The following is an 18,975-nucleotide window of genomic DNA, read 5'->3' as shown; positions in this document are numbered from 1 at the left end:
GCAAAAAAAAATTAAAAAAAAACACAAAGGGGGAAAAAAAACATCTACGAACTGTCTGGCACGTTGTCCGGGTCACCGTCAACGTCCAGTTTGTGCGCAGAGGCCCAAGCAGCAAATTCATCGAACGTCACAGAGCCAGAACCGTTTTTGTCCAGCTCCTTGAACACTTTCTTGGGATCATCGATCTTGGCACCCCACTTTTCAAGCTTCGGCACGGCTTTCTTGAACTCCTTCTCATCGATGAGCATGTTGCCGGACGTGTCGATTTCATCGAACATCACTGTCAGTTCAAAGTAGTCGTAAACGTAGCACAGAAACAGACGGAACTCCAGGAATTCAACAAAGTCCTCAGAGCCCTTGTTCTCAACCTTGTTGCCCATGTCCTTCGCCTTGTTGAATGCACGCTTTGTGATGTCACGCAACCGTGTAGTGAATTCGTCCAGCTTCAGCACATTCAGACAGCCATTATACACCTCGTCATAGGAAAGCTTCCCAGAATTGTTTTTGTCGAACTTCTTGAAAAGGTCAATGCGGCGCTGCTTTGCTTCGGCCGTCTTTTCACGAGGAATTACCTGCCTGATGCGCTCCCATGCGACCTTGCGGTCCTGGGCAGATTTACCCTCTTTGTTTGAGGTGTTGTTCTTTGATCCACACAAACCCATTGTTTTTACCTTTGCTTATTGATTTTCTTATTGCTTTGCGTCACAATCTACACAAGAACGAAAACAAGGAGAAGAGGAGAAAAAGCTAAAAGCAGCATCAGCAGCAGCGAAAACAAGAGTGTGCACTGGGTCTGAGTCTAGGAAACACCGTACCATGATGTCATGACGACATAATAAGAAACTACCAGCCCCCTGTCACCACACAAAGAAAAAACAACCAACACCATTCCTGGTATACACAGGAAAAAGCATAGAAAAACATAGTATCCCTTCAATACGTCACTAGCTACACACATGATCTAAATAACACACCACCCCTAAGAGTTATCTGGCACGTTGTCCGGGTCACCGTCAACGTCCAGTTTGTGCGCAGAGGCCCAAGCAGCAAATTCATCGAACGTCACAGAGCCAGAACCGTTTTTGTCCAGCTCCTTGAACACTTTCTTGGGATCATCGATCTTGGCACCCCACTTTTCAAGCTTCGGCACGGCTTTCTTGAACTCCTTCTCATCGATGAGCATGTTGCCGGACGTGTCGATTTCATCGAACATCACTGTCAGTTCAAAGTAGTCGTAAACGTAGCACAGAAACAGACGGAACTCCAGGAATTCAACAAAGTCCTCAGAGCCCTTGTTCTCAACCTTGTTGCCCATGTCCTTCGCCTTGTTGAATGCACGCTTTGTGATGTCACGCAACCGTGTAGTGAATTCGTCCAGCTTCAGCACATTCAGACAGCCATTATACACCTCGTCATAGGAAAGCTTCCCAGAATTGTTTTTGTCGAACTTCTTGAAAAGGTCAATGCGGCGCTGCTTTGCTTCGGCCGTCTTTTCACGAGGAATTACCTGCCTGATGCGCTCCCATGCGACCTTGCGGTCCTGGGCAGATTTACCCTCTTTGTTTGAGGTGTTGTTCTTTGATCCACACAAACCCATTGTTTTTACCTTTGCTTATTGATTTTCTTATTGCTTTGCGTCACAATCTACACAAGAACGAAAACAAGGAGAAGAGGAGAAAAAGCTAAAAGCAGCATCAGCAGCAGCGAAAACAAGAGTGTGCACTGGGTCTGAGTCTAGGAAACACCGTACCATGATGTCATGACGACATAATAAGAAACTACCAGCCCCCTGTCACCACACAAAGAAAAAACAACCAACACCATTCCTGGTATACACAGGAAAAAGCATAGAAAAACATAGTATCCCTTCAATACGTCACTAGCTACACACATGATTTAAATAACACACCACCCCCTAAGAGTTATCTGGCACGTTGTCCGGGTCACCGTCAACGTCCAGTTTGTGCGCAGAGGCCCAAGCTGCAAATTCATCGAACGTCACAGAGCCAGAACCGTTTTTGTCCAGCTCCTTGAACACTTTCTTGGGATCATCGATCTTGGCACCCCACTTTTCAAGCTTCGGCACGGCTTTCTTGAACTCCTTCTCATCGATGAGCATGTTGCCGGACGTGTCGATTTCATCGAACATCACTGTCAGTTCAAAGTAGTCGTAAACGTAGCACAGAAACAGACGGAACTCCAGGAATTCAACAAAGTCCTCAGAGCCCTTGTTCTCAACCTTGTTGCCCATGTCCTTCGCCTTGTTGAATGCACGCTTTGTGATGTCACGCAACCGTGTAGTGAATTCGTCCAGCTTCAGCACATTCAGACAGCCATTATACACCTCGTCATAGGAAAGCTTCCCAGAATTGTTTTTGTCGAACTTCTTGAAAAGGTCAATGCGGCGCTGCTTTGCTTCGGCCGTCTTTTTCACGAGGAATTACCTGCCTGATGCGCTCCCATGCGACCTTGCGGTCCTGGGCAGATTTACCCTCTTTGTTTGAGGTGTTGTTCTTTGATCCACACAAACCCATTGTTTTTACCTTTGCTTATTGATTTTCTTATTGCTTTGCGTCACAATCTACACAAGAACGAAAACAAGGAGAAGAGGAGAAAAAGCTAAAAGCAGCATCAGCAGCAGCGAAAACAAGAGTGTGCACTGGGTCTGAGTCTAGGAAACACCGTACCATGATGTCATGACGACATAATAAGAAACTACCAGCCCCCTGTCACCACACAAAGAAAAAAACAACCAACACCATTCCTGGTATACACAGGAAAAAGCATAGAAAAACATAGTATCCCTTCAATACGTCACTAGCTACACACATGATTTAAATAACACACCACCCCCTAAGAGTTATCTGGCACGTTGTCCGGGTCACCGTCAACGTCCAGTTTGTGCGCAGAGGCCCAAGCTGCAAATTCATCGAACGTCACAGAGCCAGAACCGTTTTTGTCCAGCTCCTTGAACACTTTCTTGGGATCATCGATCTTGGCACCCCACTTTTCAAGCTTCGGCACGGCTTTCTTGAACTCCTTCTCATCGATGAGCATGTTGCCGGACGTGTCGATTTCATCGAACATCACTGTCAGTTCAAAGTAGTCGTAAACGTAGCACAGAAACAGACGGAACTCCAGGAATTCAACAAAGTCCTCAGAGCCCTTGTTCTCAACCTTGTTGCCCATGTCCTTCGCCTTGTTGAATGCACGCTTTGTGATGTCACGCAACCGTGTAGTGAATTCGTCCAGCTTCAGCACATTCAGACAGCCATTATACACCTCGTCATAGGAAAGCTTCCCAGAATTGTTTTTGTCGAACTTCTTGAAAAGGTCAATGCGGCGCTGCTTTGCTTCGGCCGTCTTTTCACGAGGAATTACCTGCCTGATGCGCTCCCATGCGACCTTGCGGTCCTGGGCAGATTTACCCTCTTTGTTTGAGGTGTTGTTCTTTGATCCACACAAACCCATTGTTTTTACCTTTGCTTATTGATTTTCTTATTGCTTTGCGTCACAATCTACACAAGAACGAAAACAAGGAGAAGAGGAGAAAAAGCTAAAAGCAGCATCAGCAGCAGCGAAAACAAGAGTGTGCACTGGGTCTGAGTCTAGGAAACACCGTACCATGATGTCATGACGACATAATAAGAAACTACCAGCCCCCTGTCACCACACAAAGAAAAAACAACCAACACCATTCCTGGTATACACAGGAAAAAGCATAGAAAAACATAGTATCCCTTCAATACGTCACTAGCTACACACATGATTTAAATAACACACCACCCCCTAAGAGTTATCTGGCACGTTGTCCGGGTCACCGTCAACGTCCAGTTTGTGCGCAGAGGCCCAAGCAGCAAATTCATCGAACGTCACAGAGCCAGAACCGTTTTTGTCCAGCTCCTTGAACACTTTCTTGGGATCATCGATCTTGGCACCCCACTTTTCAAGCTTCGGCACGGCTTTCTTGAACTCCTTCTCATCGATGAGCATGTTGCCGGACGTGTCGATTTCATCGAACATCACTGTCAGTTCAAAGTAGTCGTAAACGTAGCACAGAAACAGACGGAACTCCAGGAATTCAACAAAGTCCTCAGAGCCCTTGTTCTCAACCTTGTTGCCCATGTCCTTCGCCTTGTTGAATGCACGCTTTGTGATGTCACGCAACCGTGTAGTGAATTCGTCCAGCTTCAGCACATTCAGACAGCCATTATACACCTCGTCATAGGAAAGCTTCCCAGAATTGTTTTTGTCGAACTTCTTGAAAAGGTCAATGCGGCGCTGCTTTGCTTCGGCCGTCTTTTTCACGAGGAATTACCTGCCTGATGCGCTCCCATGCGACCTTGCGGTCCTGGGCAGATTTACCCTCTTTGTTTGAGGTGTTGTTCTTTGATCCACACAAACCCATTGTTTTTACCTTTGCTTATTGATTTTCTTATTGCTTTGCGTCACAATCTACACAAGAACGAAAACAAGGAGAAGAGGAGAAAAAGCTAAAAGCAGCATCAGCAGCAGCGAAAACAAGAGTGTGCACTGGGTCTGAGTCTAGGAAACACCGTACCATGATGTCATGACGACATAATAAGAAACTACCAGCCCCCTGTCACCACACAAAGAAAAAACAACCAACACCATTCCTGGTATACACAGGAAAAAGCATAGAAAAACATAGTATCCCTTCAATACGTCACTAGCTACACACATGATTTAAATAACACACCACCCCCTAAGAGTTATCTGGCACGTTGTCCGGGTCACCGTCAACGTCCAGTTTGTGCGCAGAGGCCCAAGCTGCAAATTCATCGAACGTCACAGAGCCAGAGCCGTTTTTGTCCAGCTCCTTGAACACTTTCTTGGGATCATCGATCTTGGCACCCCACTTTTCAAGCTTCGGCACGGCTTTCTTGAACTCCTTCTCATCGATGAGCATGTTGCCGGACGTGTCGATTTCATCGAACATCACTGTCAGTTCAAAGTAGTCGTAAACGTAGCACAGAAACAGACGGAACTCCAGGAATTCAACAAAGTCCTCAGAGCCCTTGTTCTCAACCTTGTTGCCCATGTCCTTCGCCTTGTTGAATGCACGCTTTGTGATGTCACGCAACCGTGTAGTGAATTCGTCCAGCTTCAGCACATTCAGACAGCCATTATACACCTCGTCATAGGAAAGCTTCCCAGAATTGTTTTTGTCGAACTTCTTGAAAAGGTCAATGCGGCGCTGCTTTGCTTCGGCCGTCTTTTCACGAGGAATTACCTGCCTGATGCGCTCCCATGCGACCTTGCGGTCCTGGGCAGATTTACCCTCTTTGTTTGAGGTGTTGTTCTTTGATCCACACAAACCCATTGTTTTTACCTTTGCTTATTGATTTTCTTATTGCTTTGCGTCACAATCTACACAAGAACGAAAACAAGGAGAAGAGGAGAAAAAGCTAAAAGCAGCATCAGCAGCAGCGAAAACAAGAGTGTGCACTGGGTCTGAGTCTAGGAAACACCGTACCATGATGTCATGACGACATAATAAGAAACTACCAGCCCCCTGTCACCACACAAAGAAAAAACAACCAACACCATTCCTGGTATACACAGGAAAAAGCATAGAAAAACATAGTATCCCTTCAATACGTCACTAGCTACACACATGATTTAAATAACACACCACCCCCTAAGAGTTATCTGGCACGTTGTCCGGGTCACCGTCAACGTCCAGTTTGTGCGCAGAGGCCCAAGCTGCAAATTCATCGAACGTCACAGAGCCAGAACCGTTTTTGTCCAGCTCCTTGAACACTTTCTTGGGATCATCGATCTTGGCACCCCACTTTTCAAGCTTCGGCACGGCTTTCTTGAACTCCTTCTCATCGATGAGCATGTTGCCGGACGTGTCGATTTCATCGAACATCACTGTCAGTTCAAAGTAGTCGTAAACGTAGCACAGAAACAGACGGAACTCCAGGAATTCAACAAAGTCCTCAGAGCCCTTGTTCTCAACCTTGTTGCCCATGTCCTTCGCCTTGTTGAATGCACGCTTTGTGATGTCACGCAACCGTGTAGTGAATTCGTCCAGCTTCAGCACATTCAAACAGCCATTATACACCTCGTCATAGGAAAGCTTCCCAGAATTGTTTTTGTCGAACTTCTTGAAAAGGTCAATGCGGCGCTGCTTTGCTTCGGCCGTCTTTTCACGAGGAATTACCTGCCTGATGCGCTCCCATGCGACCTTGCGGTCCTGGGCAGATTTACCCTCTTTGTTTGAGGTGTTGTTCTTTGATCCACACAAACCCATTGTTTTTACCTTTGCTTATTGATTTTCTTATTGCTTTGCGTCACAATCTACACAAGAACGAAAACAAGGAGAAGAGGAGAAAAAGCTAAAAGCAGCATCAGCAGCAGCGAAAACAAGAGTGTGCACTGGGTCTGAGTCTAGGAAACACCGTACCATGATGTCATGACGACATAATAAGAAACTACCAGCCCCCTGTCACCACACAAAGAAAAAACAACCAACACCATTCCTGGTATACACAGGAAAAAGCATAGAAAAACATAGTATCCCTTCAATACGTCACTAGCTACACACATGATTTAAATAACACACCACCCCCTAAGAGTTATCTGGCACGTTGTCCGGGTCACCGTCAACGTCCAGTTTGTGCGCAGAGGCCCAAGCAGCAAATTCATCGAACGTCACAGAGCCAGAACCGTTTTTGTCCAGCTCCTTGAACACTTTCTTGGGATCATCGATCTTGGCACCCCACTTTTCAAGCTTCGGCACGGCTTTCTTGAACTCCTTCTCATCGATGAGCATGTTGCCGGACGTGTCGATTTCATCGAACATCACTGTCAGTTCAAAGTAGTCGTAAACGTAGCACAGAAACAGACGGAACTCCAGGAATTCAACAAAGTCCTCAGAGCCCTTGTTCTCAACCTTGTTGCCCATGTCCTTCGCCTTGTTGAATGCACGCTTTGTGATGTCATGCAACCGTGTAGTGAATTCGTCCAGCTTCAGCACATTCAAACAGCCATTATACACCTCGTCATAGGAAAGCTTCCCAGAATTGTTTTTGTCGAACTTCTTGAAAAGGTCAATGCGGCGCTGCTTTGCTTCGGCCGTCTTTTCACGAGGAATTACCTGCCTGATGCGCTCCCATGCGACCTTGCGGTCCTGGGCAGATTTACCCTCCTTGTTTGAGGACCCTCTTCTTGTCAGCCTTTTTGGAACCACACGAACCCATCGTACTCAATTAGTTGTTGATTCTCTTGTCACAAATCCGACCAAAAAAATAACAACAAAAACAATGAGAAGGAGAAAAAGCACACGCAGAATCTGCAGGGAACAGGAGGAGAAACAGTCTAGGAGATTAAAGAGATGTATGCGACTAATAAGAAACAACGACCTATAATCGAGAAAAAAAAATCTAAGAAACACCATTACAAATAACACGCACCCGTACAAAGAAAAAAAAATATTGCATACATCATGATCCCCAATTGCAACGAAGCACATACAGCATAAGAGCAACAATTCTTAAGAATTGTCTGGCACGTTGTCCGGGTCACCGTCAACGTCCAGTTTGTGCGCAGAGGCCCAAGCAGCAAATTCATCGAACGTCACAGAGCCAGAACCGTTTTTGTCCAGCTCCTTGAACACTTTCTTGGGATCATCGATCTTGGCACCCCACTTTTCAAGCTTCGGCACGGCTTTCTTGAACTCCTTCTCATCGATGAGCATGTTGCCGGACGTGTCGATTTCATCGAACATCACTGTCAGTTCAAAGTAGTCGTAAACGTAGCACAGAAACAGACGGAACTCCAGGAATTCAACAAAGTCCTCAGAGCCCTTGTTCTCAACCTTGTTGCCCATGTCCTTCGCCTTGTTGAATGCACGCTTTGTGATGTCACGCAACCGTGTAGTGAATTCGTCCAGCTTCAGCACATTCAGACAGCCATTATACACCTCGTCATAGGAAAGCTTCCCAGAATTGTTTTTGTCGAACTTCTTGAAAAGGTCAATGCGGCGCTGCTTTGCTTCGGCCGTCTTTTCACGAGGAATTACCTGCCTGATGCGCTCCCATGCGACCTTGCGGTCCTGGGCAGATTTACCCTCTTTGTTTGAGGTGTTGTTCTTTGATCCACACAAACCCATTGTTTTTACCTTTGCTTATTGATTTTCTTATTGCTTTGCGTCACAATCTACACAAGAACGAAAACAAGGAGAAGAGGAGAAAAAGCTAAAAGCAGCATCAGCAGCAGCGAAAACAAGAGTGTGCACTGGGTCTGAGTCTAGGAAACACCGTACCATGATGTCATGACGACATAATAAGAAACTACCAGCCCCCTGTCACCACACAAAGAAAAAACAACCAACACCATTCCTGGTATACACAGGAAAAAGCATAGAAAAACATAGTATCCCTTCAATACGTCACTAGCTACACACATGATCTAAATAACACACCACCCCCTAAGAGTTATCTGGCACGTTGTCCGGGTCACCGTCAACGTCCAGTTTGTGCGCAGAGGCCCAAGCAGCAAATTCATCGAACGTCACAGAGCCAGAACCGTTTTTGTCCAGCTCCTTGAACACTTTCTTGGGATCATCGATCTTGGCACCCCACTTTTCAAGCTTCGGCACGGCTTTCTTGAACTCCTTCTCATCGATGAGCATGTTGCCGGACGTGTCGATTTCATCGAACATCACTGTCAGTTCAAAGTAGTCGTAAACGTAGCACAGAAACAGACGGAACTCCAGGAATTCAACAAAGTCCTCAGAGCCCTTGTTCTCAACCTTGTTGCCCATGTCCTTCGCCTTGTTGAATGCACGCTTTGTGATGTCACGCAACCGTGTAGTGAATTCGTCCAGCTTCAGCACATTCAGACAGCCATTATACACCTCGTCATAGGAAAGCTTCCCAGAATTGTTTTTGTCGAACTTCTTGAAAAGGTCAATGCGGCGCTGCTTTGCTTCGGCCGTCTTTTCACGAGGAATTACCTGCCTGATGCGCTCCCATGCGACCTTGCGGTCCTGGGCAGATTTACCCTCTTTGTTTGAGGTGTTGTTCTTTGATCCACACAAACCCATTGTTTTTACCTTTGCTTATTGATTTTCTTATTGCTTTGCGTCACAATCTACACAAGAACGAAAACAAGGAGAAGAGGAGAAAAAGCTAAAAGCAGCATCAGCAGCAGCGAAAACAAGAGTGTGCACTGGGTCTGAGTCTAGGAAACACCGTACCATGATGTCATGACGACATAATAAGAAACTACCAGCCCCCTGTCACCACACAAAGAAAAAACAACCAACACCATTCCTGGTATACACAGGAAAAAGCATAGAAAAACATAGTATCCCTTCAATACGTCACTAGCTACACACATGATCTAAATAACACACCACCCCCTAAGAGTTATCTGGCACGTTGTCCGGGTCACCGTCAACGTCCAGTTTGTGCGCAGAGGCCCAAGCAGCAAATTCATCGAACGTCACAGAGCCAGAACCGTTTTTGTCCAGCTCCTTGAACACTTTCTTGGGATCATCGATCTTGGCACCCCACTTTTCAAGCTTCGGCACGGCTTTCTTGAACTCCTTCTCATCGATGAGCATGTTGCCGGACGTGTCGATTTCATCGAACATCACTGTCAGTTCAAAGTAGTCGTAAACGTAGCACAGAAACAGACGGAACTCCAGGAATTCAACAAAGTCCTCAGAGCCCTTGTTCTCAACCTTGTTGCCCATGTCCTTCGCCTTGTTGAATGCACGCTTTGTGATGTCACGCAACCGTGTAGTGAATTCGTCCAGCTTCAGCACATTCAGACAGCCATTATACACCTCGTCATAGGAAAGCTTCCCAGAATTGTTTTTGTCGAACTTCTTGAAAAGGTCAATGCGGCGCTGCTTTGCTTCGGCCGTCTTTTCACGAGGAATTACCTGCCTGATGCGCTCCCATGCGACCTTGCGGTCCTGGGCAGATTTACCCTCCTTTTTGGAGAACCCCTTCTTCTTGTCAGCCTTTTTGGAACCACACGAACCCATCGTACTCAATTATTGTATTCTCTTGTCACAAATCCTACCAAAAAAATAACAACAAAAACAATGGAAGGAAAATCACACGCAGAACTGCAGGGAACAGGAGGAGAAACATCTAGGAGATTAAAGAAGTGTATGGAGTTGAAACAACGACTATAATCGAGAAAAAAAATCTAAGAGAAGCTTACAAATAACACGCACCCGTACAAAGAAAAAAGAATATTGCATACATCATGATCCCCAATTGCAACGAAGCACATACAGCATAGAGCAACAATTCTTAAGAATTGTCTGGCACGTTGTCCGGGTCACCGTCAACGTCCAGTTTGTGCGCAGAGGCCCAAGCAGCAAATTCATCGAACGTCACAGAGCCAGAACCGTTTTTGTCCAGCTCCTTGAACACTTTCTTGGGATCATCGATCTTGGCACCCCACTTTTCAAGCTTCGGCACGGCTTTCTTGAACTCCTTCTCATCGATGAGCATGTTGCCGGACGTGTCGATTTCATCGAACATCACTGTCAGTTCAAAGTAGTCGTAAACGTAGCACAGAAACAGACGGAACTCCAGGAATTCAACAAAGTCCTCAGAGCCCTTGTTCTCAACCTTGTTGCCCATGTCCTTCGCCTTGTTGAATGCACGCTTTGTGATGTCACGCAACCGTGTAGTGAATTCGTCCAGCTTCAGCACATTCAAACAGCCATTATACACCTCGTCATAGGAAAGCTTCCCAGAATTGTTTTTGTCGAACTTCTTGAAAAGGTCAATGCGGCGCTGCTTTGCTTCGGCCGTCTTTTTCACGAGGAATTACCTGCCTGATGCGCTCCCATGCGACCTTGCGGTCCTGGGCAGATTTACCCTCTTTGTTTGAGGTGTTGTTCTTTGATCCACACAAACCCATTGTTTTTACCTTTGCTTATTGATTTTCTTATTGCTTTGCGTCACAATCTACACAAGAACGAAAACAAGGAGAAGAGGAGAAAAAGCTAAAAGCAGCATCAGCAGCAGCGAAAACAAGAGTGTGCACTGGGTCTGAGTCTAGGAAACACCGTACCATGATGTCATGACGACATAATAAGAAACTACCAGCCCCTGTCACCACACAAAGAAAAAACAACCAACACCATTCCTGGTATACACAGGAAAAAGCATAGAAAAACATAGTATCCCTTCAATACGTCACTAGCTACACACATGATTTAAATAACACACCACCCCCTAAGAGTTATCTGGCACGTTGTCCGGGTCACCGTCAACGTCCAGTTTGTGCGCAGAGGCCCAAGCTGCAAATTCATCGAACGTCACAGAGCCAGAACCGTTTTTGTCCAGCTCCTTGAACACTTTCTTGGGATCATCGATCTTGGCACCCCACTTTTCAAGCTTCGGCACGGCTTTCTTGAACTCCTTCTCATCGATGAGCATGTTGCCGGACGTGTCGATTTCATCGAACATCACTGTCAGTTCAAAGTAGTCGTAAACGTAGCACAGAAACAGACGGAACTCCAGGAATTCAACAAAGTCCTCAGAGCCCTTGTTCTCAACCTTGTTGCCCATGTCCTTCGCCTTGTTGAATGCACGCTTTGTGATGTCACGCAACCGTGTAGTGAATTCGTCCAGCTTCAGCACATTCAGACAGCCATTATACACCTCGTCATAGGAAAGCTTCCCAGAATTGTTTTTGTCGAACTTCTTGAAAAGGTCAATGCGGCGCTGCTTTGCTTCGGCCGTCTTTTCACGAGGAATTACCTGCCTGATGCGCTCCCATGCGACCTTGCGGTCCTGGGCAGATTTACCCTCTTTGTTTGAGGTGTTGTTCTTTGATCCACACAAACCCATTGTTTTTACCTTTGCTTATTGATTTTCTTATTGCTTTGCGTCACAATCTACACAAGAACGAAAACAAGGAGAAGAGGAGAAAAAGCTAAAAGCAGCATCAGCAGCAGCGAAAACAAGAGTGTGCACTGGGTCTGAGTCTAGGAAACACCGTACCATGATGTCATGACGACATAATAAGAAACTACCAGCCCCCTGTCACCACACAAAGAAAAAAACAACCAACACCATTCCTGGTATACACAGGAAAAAGCATAGAAAAACATAGTATCCCTTCAATACGTCACTAGCTACACACATGATTTGAATAACACACCACCCCCTAAGAGTTATCTGGCACGTTGTCCGGGTCACCGTCAACGTCCAGTTTGTGCGCAGAGGCCCAAGCTGCAAATTCATCGAACGTCACAGAGCCAGAACCGTTTTTGTCCAGCTCCTTGAACACTTTCTTGGGATCATCGATCTTGGCACCCCACTTTTCAAGCTTCGGCACGGCTTTCTTGAACTCCTTCTCATCGATGAGCATGTTGCCGGACGTGTCGATTTCATCGAACATCACTGTCAGTTCAAAGTAGTCGTAAACGTAGCACAGAAACAGACGGAACTCCAGGAATTCAACAAAGTCCTCAGAGCCCTTGTTCTCAACCTTGTTGCCCATGTCCTTCGCCTTGTTGAATGCACGCTTTGTGATGTCATGCAACCGTGTAGTGAATTCGTCCAGCTTCAGCACATTCAAACAGCCATTATACACCTCGTCATAGGAAAGCTTCCCAGAATTGTTTTTGTCGAACTTCTTGAAAAGGTCAATGCGGCGCTGCTTTGCTTCGGCCGTCTTTTCACGAGGAATTACCTGCCTGATGCGCTCCCATGCGACCTTGCGGTCCTGGGCAGATTTACCCTCCTTTTTGGAGAACCCCTTCTTCTTGTCAGCCTTTTTGGAACCACACGAACCCATCGTACTCAATTATTGTATTCTCTTGTCACAAATCCTACCAAAAAAATAACAACAAAAACAATGGAAGGAAAATCACACGCAGAACTGCAGGGAACAGGAGGAGAAACATCTAGGAGATTAAAGAAGTGTATGGAGTTGAAACAACGACTATAATCGAGAAAAAAAATCTAAGAGAAGCTTACAAATAACACGCACCCGTACAAAGAAAAAAAAATATTGCATACATCATGATCCCCAATTGCAACGAAGCACATACAGCATAGAGCAACAATTCTTAAGAATTGTCTGGCACGTTGTCCGGGTCACCGTCAACGTCCAGTTTGTGCGCAGAGGCCCAAGCAGCAAATTCATCGAACGTCACAGAGCCAGAACCGTTTTTGTCCAGCTCCTTGAACACTTTCTTGGGATCATTGATCTTGGCACCCCACTTTTCAAGCTTCGGCACGGCTTTCTTGAACTCCTTCTCATCGATGAGCATGTTGCCGGACGTGTCGATTTCATCGAACATCACTGTCAGTTCAAAGTAGTCGTAAACGTAGCACAGAAACAGACGGAACTCCAGGAATTCAACAAAGTCCTCAGAGCCCTTGTTCTCAACCTTGTTGCCCATGTCCTTCGCCTTGTTGAATGCACGCTTTGTGATGTCACGCAACCGTGTAGTGAATTCGTCCAGTTTCAGCACATTCAAACAGCCATTATACACCTCGTCATAGGAAAGCTTCCCAGAATTGTTTTTGTCGAACTTCTTGAAAAGGTCAATGCGGCGCTGCTTTGCTTCGGCCGTCTTTTCACGGGGAATTACCTGCCTGATGCGCTCCCATGCGACCTTTCTCTTTTCAGCCAATTTCGTGCTGTTGTTACTGCTTGTAGTTTGGTTAGATATGCACACTCCCACTTTTTTTGTTTTTGTACTTTTGTCACTTCCTGCGTGTAGAAACGCTATTTCTTCAGAAAACGCATAAGCTATGAATTAAGAATGGCAGAACAATTGTTTTTATTAATATCCCGTGAGTATTATCAATATGATTTCATTTTTGTAGTTTTTACTTATTGGTGTTTTGCAATACTCCGTCAAAAATCCATGCTTTTTTTTTTTCGTGTTTGATCGCTTATATTGTCAATAGTATAGTGTTGATGATAGCGACGCGAAGCCAAGTGGAGTTTTTTAGGAGATTGTTTTTCTTTCTTGCCGGTATATATTGTTTTTTTGTTTCTTGAATCTTTTTTTTTATGATTACTGCGAAGAATAATATGTACTTATTTTCTATCAATGAGGTATATTGGCGTTGTTTGTATGTTGGAAATAAAGTTTTTGGAATGTCTATACTTGGTAAAGGTGAAATTCCCTTTTTTTTCGTGAATATTAAGTGTGACATGGAAAGTGGCGAGAGAGATTGGGAAGCCTTTTGGATTGACATTCTCTTTTTTTTCTCTTGAATAGTAAGAAAATTCAGTGAGATTTAAAGAACGAAGTCAAAATAATACAATATTAATAATAATAATAATAATAATAATAATAATAATAATAATTAAGCGAAGGAGAGAAAAATTTTCGACAGAGCATAGAATAGTTGTAAGGTTCTACTAAAGAGCTCTAAATAGCAGTTCCGCCAATACACGGGAAAAAAAATTAGTTGGGTAAAACCATTCTTGCATTTGTTAGACAGAGCAGTTGACACCTGCAGATTTCCTTCTACACTTTTCCATTAAATGTATACGTTTATTGACCTACTTATATATATATATATATAATGTTAGCGTATTTGTATGTATTTATTTATTTTCTCTATTAATCTTCTTTTTTATTTACTTATCCATTTATTTATTTAATTAATTTATTTATTTATTTATTTGATTGATTGTTTATTTGTGTATCATCTCATTTAACCATTCACTCATATGTATGGATGTATACGAAACATGTCACCGAAAGAATGAATTGTAACGAATCCAGACTTAATGGAAACAAAATAATTGCCAAATAGTTGCTTTTTTTTTTTTTAAGCTCTCTCTACCGGAGGGCGATTCCAGAATATTGTACGGAGGCAGTAACAAACCCTTTCATTCTTTTCTTCGCAAGCGATTTCTCCAGATAATGTACAGAACAAAACACCAGAAGGGCTGTAGGAAACCAGAGACATTGCTCTAAATACCAGAAAAAAGGCAAGAAAGCGATGCGTCTACCACCCCAAATATTCCGGGGAGAATAAGCGTAGAAAAAGAGATACACATTAGGAGCAAAAACCACGAATAATAGAAATTAGAACCACACACACCCAAAATCTCCACGGAAAGGAGAATAAAACGAATAGTTCAACCACTTCCCCAGCAAGGGAAAGAAAAAAAAAACCACTACCGGCATATACATGCACCAATCGCTGCATGGCCAAGAAGATTGCGACCCACCCCGCTCGCCGAAAAAAAAAACATTCAACAAACATAAAAAAGCACATAGAGAAATTCACAAAACGCGACAAACCGTTCCCCCGCGCCTTCCGTTAGAAGGAAAAAAAAATAAGATGACCTCCCCCGCTGCGCTGCGAGGCCCCGCGAAAAGAGATCGAGAGTAGAGGACCCGCACGCGGGAATCCTGAGGCGAGGGCCCCCGCTTCGGCGGTCTCGAGGGCTTTCCCCCCGGCCGAAAAGGGGAAGAAGCCAACCCACGCGCAAGGACCCTTTTAGGAAACACCAGAACCGAAGAGATTAGCCTAAACCCCGCCTCCCGCTTAATAAATAACATAAAATAGAAGAAACAAAAGTAACACAATGATTTTGTGCAAGAACCGGGTTTTTTCTTCCCTGGGAACATATTTGCATCAAGCGTTTTCCCTCTAACATTGTTTTGCCAATAAATAAAACAGAATTGACGAAATAAAAGTGCCGAGAAGCCCCTTTAACCCGCCCCCCGCTCTCCCCATCGCAAATTCCGCCCCTTCGCTACCTCCAGCTTCTTGGCGGCTTGCCCTCTGGATATCCCGTCCGCCGGATCGCCCTCTGAGGCCAGGCAACCCCAAGTAGCACCAATACCTTGCGAATGTAAGGCTTCTATTATGGCGCCAACTTCCGCGACTAATGCTTCCGAATGCGCGTTTCCTTTTTGCATAATGTTCATCGCCCGTCTTGTTTTAACCTGAATGCCCAATGGCCCTGCCAAATAAATTTTAAAACCCCGAAGTGCTGGATCAACGGCCCGCGCCTCTGCCTGGGAAATCGTGCGAGGTGAGTGCTCCCACGCGCCCCTGCCGCTAAAACTTCCCCTTTATCCTTGAACAACGTTCCCCATCCGTACATGGAGACGCCTGCCAACAGTGTAGCCATAGAGGGCGACTGCTGTGGGCGAACCGGTTTGTTTGCCAACAGTGTGTTGGGCCAAATTTCCCCTATGCCTTTTGCATTTGGTGATAAATTTGCCTGACCTTCGGACTTTAACAAACCTCGAACTAAACATGATAAACGTTGACGCACTATTTTTGAGAAAAAATAATAAGGGAAAAGGGATTCACTCCTTACCCCTCCTGCGCGAATCATGGGTGAAACTGTGCTATCCAATTCTTTAACCGTCATCTTTTCCATTGACGGTGTTTCTTTCAACTTTCTTATTGCCTTTTAACTTTGGGAAACCGTCTGCTTCGTATGGTTGAAATGCACCCCGATGAAATCTTATTCCTTCGTTTAAAACTTCTGCTCCCCAATAGTGGACCCACAGCTTTGCATGTTATGTATGATTTGGCGTCCCCAAGATTGTACCTTTTCGTGTGGACCACTTATTCGGATATTATCAACCCATAAATGTGTGTTTACTCCTTTGGGCGCCGATTACTACGGCAGTACCAATTCCGGATCGCCGGCCAAGACCCTTGTAATGGTATTTAAAATCTCAGGAGTACATTTATAACCCATGAAAAGGCGAGTGAACTCAACGAATTCACCGGATTCCGTGCGGCCAAGGAAACTTGCTCTTATGTTAACTGGCAAGGCCATCTGGAAAAAAGATGCCTTTAAATCAAATAATGTTGCGGTTTCATCGTAAATCGCACCCAGGTATCGGGAAATGTGTCCCAAAGGCACATCAGCCTCGCAATCATCCTTGTCATTCTTTCCATTTGGCCAAGCAATAAATCTCCTTCTCTGCCCTGACGGTTTACCCTCTAACACCTTAAACGAGACCACCCAACCTTTAGTTGGATGTGGTGAAGCTGGAAAAATAATTCCTGCTTCCTTCATACGCTGTGCGTCAGCGTTGCTAATTCGTAAATTAGACTCCCTTGAACTGGCGTGTAACTCTGGTTTCTGCATCGTGCCCCACGCCTCGTCCCACACCCTTCTTGCCTTGTTATTCAAACGCTCCCCAACCCATTTGGTGGAAAGTGGTCCCGCATCTATTTGTTGCAACGGTAATTGTTCTTCTTCTTCTCACGTTGCCGCTCGAGTTCGATTGGATCGTTGTAGTATATTTTGCCCCCTAAATGGTGCACAGACGACTTGTTTTACAGGTTCCGGTATGATCCATTTTTCTTGTGCCCATTTTTCCAAATCCTTTGCATCAATGATGTCAGTCGCAGTGACTTGTTTATTGTTGCGGTCCAATGGCATAGATATCGCCCCTGCTTCTTGGAATTTCCAGGGGATCTGCATGTTTCTCCAGCTATTTTAGTAGTCGTGGGTCGAGATCTTGTTAGACTACTGCTGCCGCGGCGTGAGCCAGTGTTCCTCTCTTTATGGAGCGATCTGCCATTCCGTACGGGCGAAGGATATTCTCCATGTCTTTTGTGGTTAGTGTCGTTAACTTTTCGTCGCTCTTCATTTCTTTCACGACTGTTTTGATCTGTCGCGCGTCTTCTCCTCCGATGGCTACGTATCTTGCCGCCCTTTGCGGATCGATCTTGAATGTTTTTGGGTAAGTCTCCCCAATCCACTATTATGGCTGCTGGGTCTTGATCGTGCGGTACGAAATTTTGTTTTTGGAGTTTTGCTATTTTTCCCCAACGGCTGGCTGTCAACCATGCCAGTCTTAAAGCCACTCGATCACTTTCCTTTGTAAGAGTATCGCTTATCACATCCAATTCCCATCTTAACATTGGTCGTGCTTGTTTCATGGGATCTGCTGCCGCTCTCTTTTGGAGGTCTGCCAGAAACATTTGAGTGGGCGTTCTCCCTGATGCCAACATGGTGATCAGCGGGCGTGTATTGGATCGCGCTATTTTTTTGCCAATTGCAAACTTACAATAAATAGTGGAATGTTATTTCCGTCATTTCCAATTTGTTTTGTATCACGAACTTTATGAATCTTCTTATTATGGACCCCCGTTCTTCCCATGTTGTGCGGGTCCAAATGTGTTTGGCGACACGATTGTCCTCTGAAGCCAGCGCCACAATGTACGGATCATGGGAAGGTGCGGGTATTACAGTAAAATCGTTTATCGATGTCGTCCGTGGGGGAAGCGTTGATGATGGGAAGATTCTTTGCCGTTGGTGTAGTTGTGTGTTGTGTTTCTGTATATTTCCTGTTATGATACCTTCTGTCACCTTTCGGATGTGTGATCGGAAGAAAAACACGGTGGTTTGTTGGCGAATCCTATCCTGAATATCTATCTTTCGTTGATATCCCATCATCCCTTGGCCCCGGCATTCACTGCTTCCGTGGCCGAATATCGTTTCTTGGTTTAAAGGCCTCTCGTTGCAATTGCACCAGGCGCGTAGAGATGTAATGCCCGATACTACCGCATCTGAAACATTGTGCCTTGCTGAGTGATGGTGCCGACTGTTTCTTCCTCAACTTCATGGCTGCTTGTGTGGAGGGATCATCTTTTTGCAGAGGCTGAGCAATGGCCTCCTGATATCCTGCATCTTCGCTCCCGGATGATCCTTTACAGTTTGAATAACCCTGAGTTGGGTGTATAACTAGCTTCCGAAGCGTACCTGTTGATTCGAGATTCCTTCATTACGAATGGTGTTGGTCCATTGCACAAAATTATTCCATGCATCATTATAGGCTGGTCCAGGATTTGCTGGCATAGGAAAAATTTCCCGGTATGCCGCCACCAATTGGGTTAGTGAAGTCTGCAGTAAATAAACCATCATTCCTTCAAATGTTCTGATGCGCTCTTCTGGTCGTACATATTCGGTACAAACCGGTTGGCTTTGTTCCTGCGTTCCCCGGAAAACCTC

General features: G+C 45.2%; 14 protein-coding genes across 15 annotated transcripts; all 14 read right to left on the bottom strand.

Moving 5' to 3' along the window:
• Positions 1-44: 44 nt before the first annotated feature.
• Positions 45-662, bottom strand: LSM04_006910 (EF-hand domain; the record flags this gene model as incomplete). Its single annotated transcript, XM_067334869.1, has 1 exon — positions 45-662. One exon carries the CDS (start codon positions 660-662, stop codon positions 45-47), a length of 618 nt encoding a protein of 205 aa, XP_067189229.1.
• A 317-nt stretch (positions 663-979) lies between these two features.
• Positions 980-1,597, bottom strand: LSM04_003315 (EF-hand domain; the record flags this gene model as incomplete). The annotated part of the gene is made up of 1 exon (XM_067334868.1): positions 980-1,597. One exon carries the CDS (start codon positions 1,595-1,597, stop codon positions 980-982), a length of 618 nt encoding a protein of 205 aa, XP_067189188.1.
• Positions 1,598-1,915: 318 nt separating this feature from the next.
• On the bottom strand, positions 1,916-2,534 carry LSM04_004262 (EF-hand domain; the record flags this gene model as incomplete). The annotated part of the gene is made up of 2 exons (XM_067334866.1): positions 1,916-2,415; positions 2,531-2,534. 2 exons carry the CDS (start codon positions 2,532-2,534, stop codon positions 1,916-1,918), a joined length of 504 nt encoding a protein of 167 aa, XP_067189200.1.
• A 319-nt stretch (positions 2,535-2,853) lies between these two features.
• On the bottom strand, positions 2,854-3,471 carry LSM04_006448 (EF-hand domain; the record flags this gene model as incomplete). The annotated part of the gene is made up of 1 exon (XM_067334865.1): positions 2,854-3,471. One exon carries the CDS (start codon positions 3,469-3,471, stop codon positions 2,854-2,856), a length of 618 nt encoding a protein of 205 aa, XP_067189223.1.
• A 318-nt stretch (positions 3,472-3,789) lies between these two features.
• Positions 3,790-4,408, bottom strand: LSM04_005947 (EF-hand domain; the record flags this gene model as incomplete). The annotated part of the gene is made up of 2 exons (XM_067334864.1): positions 3,790-4,289; positions 4,405-4,408. The coding sequence occupies 2 exons, from the start codon at positions 4,406-4,408 to the stop codon at positions 3,790-3,792; spliced, it is 504 nt and encodes a 167-aa protein (XP_067189217.1).
• Positions 4,409-4,726: 318 nt separating this feature from the next.
• Positions 4,727-5,344, bottom strand: LSM04_006429 (EF-hand domain; the record flags this gene model as incomplete). Its single annotated transcript, XM_067334863.1, has 1 exon — positions 4,727-5,344. One exon carries the CDS (start codon positions 5,342-5,344, stop codon positions 4,727-4,729), a length of 618 nt encoding a protein of 205 aa, XP_067189221.1.
• Positions 5,345-5,662: 318 nt separating this feature from the next.
• Positions 5,663-6,280, bottom strand: LSM04_006640 (EF-hand domain; the record flags this gene model as incomplete). Its single annotated transcript, XM_067334862.1, has 1 exon — positions 5,663-6,280. The coding sequence occupies one exon, from the start codon at positions 6,278-6,280 to the stop codon at positions 5,663-5,665; it is 618 nt and encodes a 205-aa protein (XP_067189225.1).
• A 318-nt stretch (positions 6,281-6,598) lies between these two features.
• On the bottom strand, positions 6,599-8,140 carry LSM04_005251 (the record flags this gene model as incomplete). 2 transcript variants are annotated; one of them, XM_067334860.1, is made up of 2 exons in its annotated part: positions 6,599-7,126; positions 7,541-8,140. In XM_067334860.1, the coding sequence occupies 2 exons, from the start codon at positions 8,138-8,140 to the stop codon at positions 6,599-6,601; spliced, it is 1,128 nt and encodes a 375-aa protein (XP_067189206.1). The 2 variants fall into 2 exon arrangements, with proteins under 2 accessions (XP_067189206.1, XP_067189207.1); XM_067334861.1 differs by lacking the exon at positions 7,541-8,140 and having other exon boundaries at positions 6,599-6,934.
• Positions 8,141-8,458: 318 nt separating this feature from the next.
• On the bottom strand, positions 8,459-9,076 carry LSM04_007977 (EF-hand domain; the record flags this gene model as incomplete). The annotated part of the gene is made up of 1 exon (XM_067334859.1): positions 8,459-9,076. The coding sequence occupies one exon, from the start codon at positions 9,074-9,076 to the stop codon at positions 8,459-8,461; it is 618 nt and encodes a 205-aa protein (XP_067189235.1).
• A 318-nt stretch (positions 9,077-9,394) lies between these two features.
• Positions 9,395-10,027, bottom strand: LSM04_004550 (EF-hand domain; the record flags this gene model as incomplete). Its single annotated transcript, XM_067334858.1, has 1 exon — positions 9,395-10,027. The coding sequence occupies one exon, from the start codon at positions 10,025-10,027 to the stop codon at positions 9,395-9,397; it is 633 nt and encodes a 210-aa protein (XP_067189203.1).
• A 274-nt stretch (positions 10,028-10,301) lies between these two features.
• LSM04_005367 (EF-hand domain) lies at positions 10,302-10,920 on the bottom strand (the record flags this gene model as incomplete). Its single annotated transcript, XM_067334857.1, has 2 exons — positions 10,302-10,801; positions 10,917-10,920. The coding sequence occupies 2 exons, from the start codon at positions 10,918-10,920 to the stop codon at positions 10,302-10,304; spliced, it is 504 nt and encodes a 167-aa protein (XP_067189210.1).
• Positions 10,921-11,237: 317 nt separating this feature from the next.
• On the bottom strand, positions 11,238-11,855 carry LSM04_005289 (EF-hand domain; the record flags this gene model as incomplete). Its single annotated transcript, XM_067334856.1, has 1 exon — positions 11,238-11,855. The coding sequence occupies one exon, from the start codon at positions 11,853-11,855 to the stop codon at positions 11,238-11,240; it is 618 nt and encodes a 205-aa protein (XP_067189209.1).
• Positions 11,856-12,174: 319 nt separating this feature from the next.
• On the bottom strand, positions 12,175-12,807 carry LSM04_003496 (EF-hand domain; the record flags this gene model as incomplete). Its single annotated transcript, XM_067334854.1, has 1 exon — positions 12,175-12,807. The coding sequence occupies one exon, from the start codon at positions 12,805-12,807 to the stop codon at positions 12,175-12,177; it is 633 nt and encodes a 210-aa protein (XP_067189190.1).
• Positions 12,808-13,081: 274 nt separating this feature from the next.
• On the bottom strand, positions 13,082-13,767 carry LSM04_002676 (EF-hand domain; the record flags this gene model as incomplete). The annotated part of the gene is made up of 2 exons (XM_067334853.1): positions 13,082-13,581; positions 13,764-13,767. 2 exons carry the CDS (start codon positions 13,765-13,767, stop codon positions 13,082-13,084), a joined length of 504 nt encoding a protein of 167 aa, XP_067189178.1.
• Between the last annotated feature and the right edge of the window lie 5,208 nt (positions 13,768-18,975).

This window comes from Trypanosoma melophagium, assembly GCF_022059095.1.
Source record: "Trypanosoma melophagium isolate St. Kilda chromosome Unknown ctg32segment0, whole genome shotgun sequence".
NCBI classification, from domain to species: domain Eukaryota; phylum Euglenozoa; class Kinetoplastea; order Trypanosomatida; family Trypanosomatidae; genus Trypanosoma; species Trypanosoma melophagium.
The sequence above is the reverse complement of the archived record's forward strand: the minus strand, read 5'-3'. Positions and strand labels throughout refer to the sequence as shown.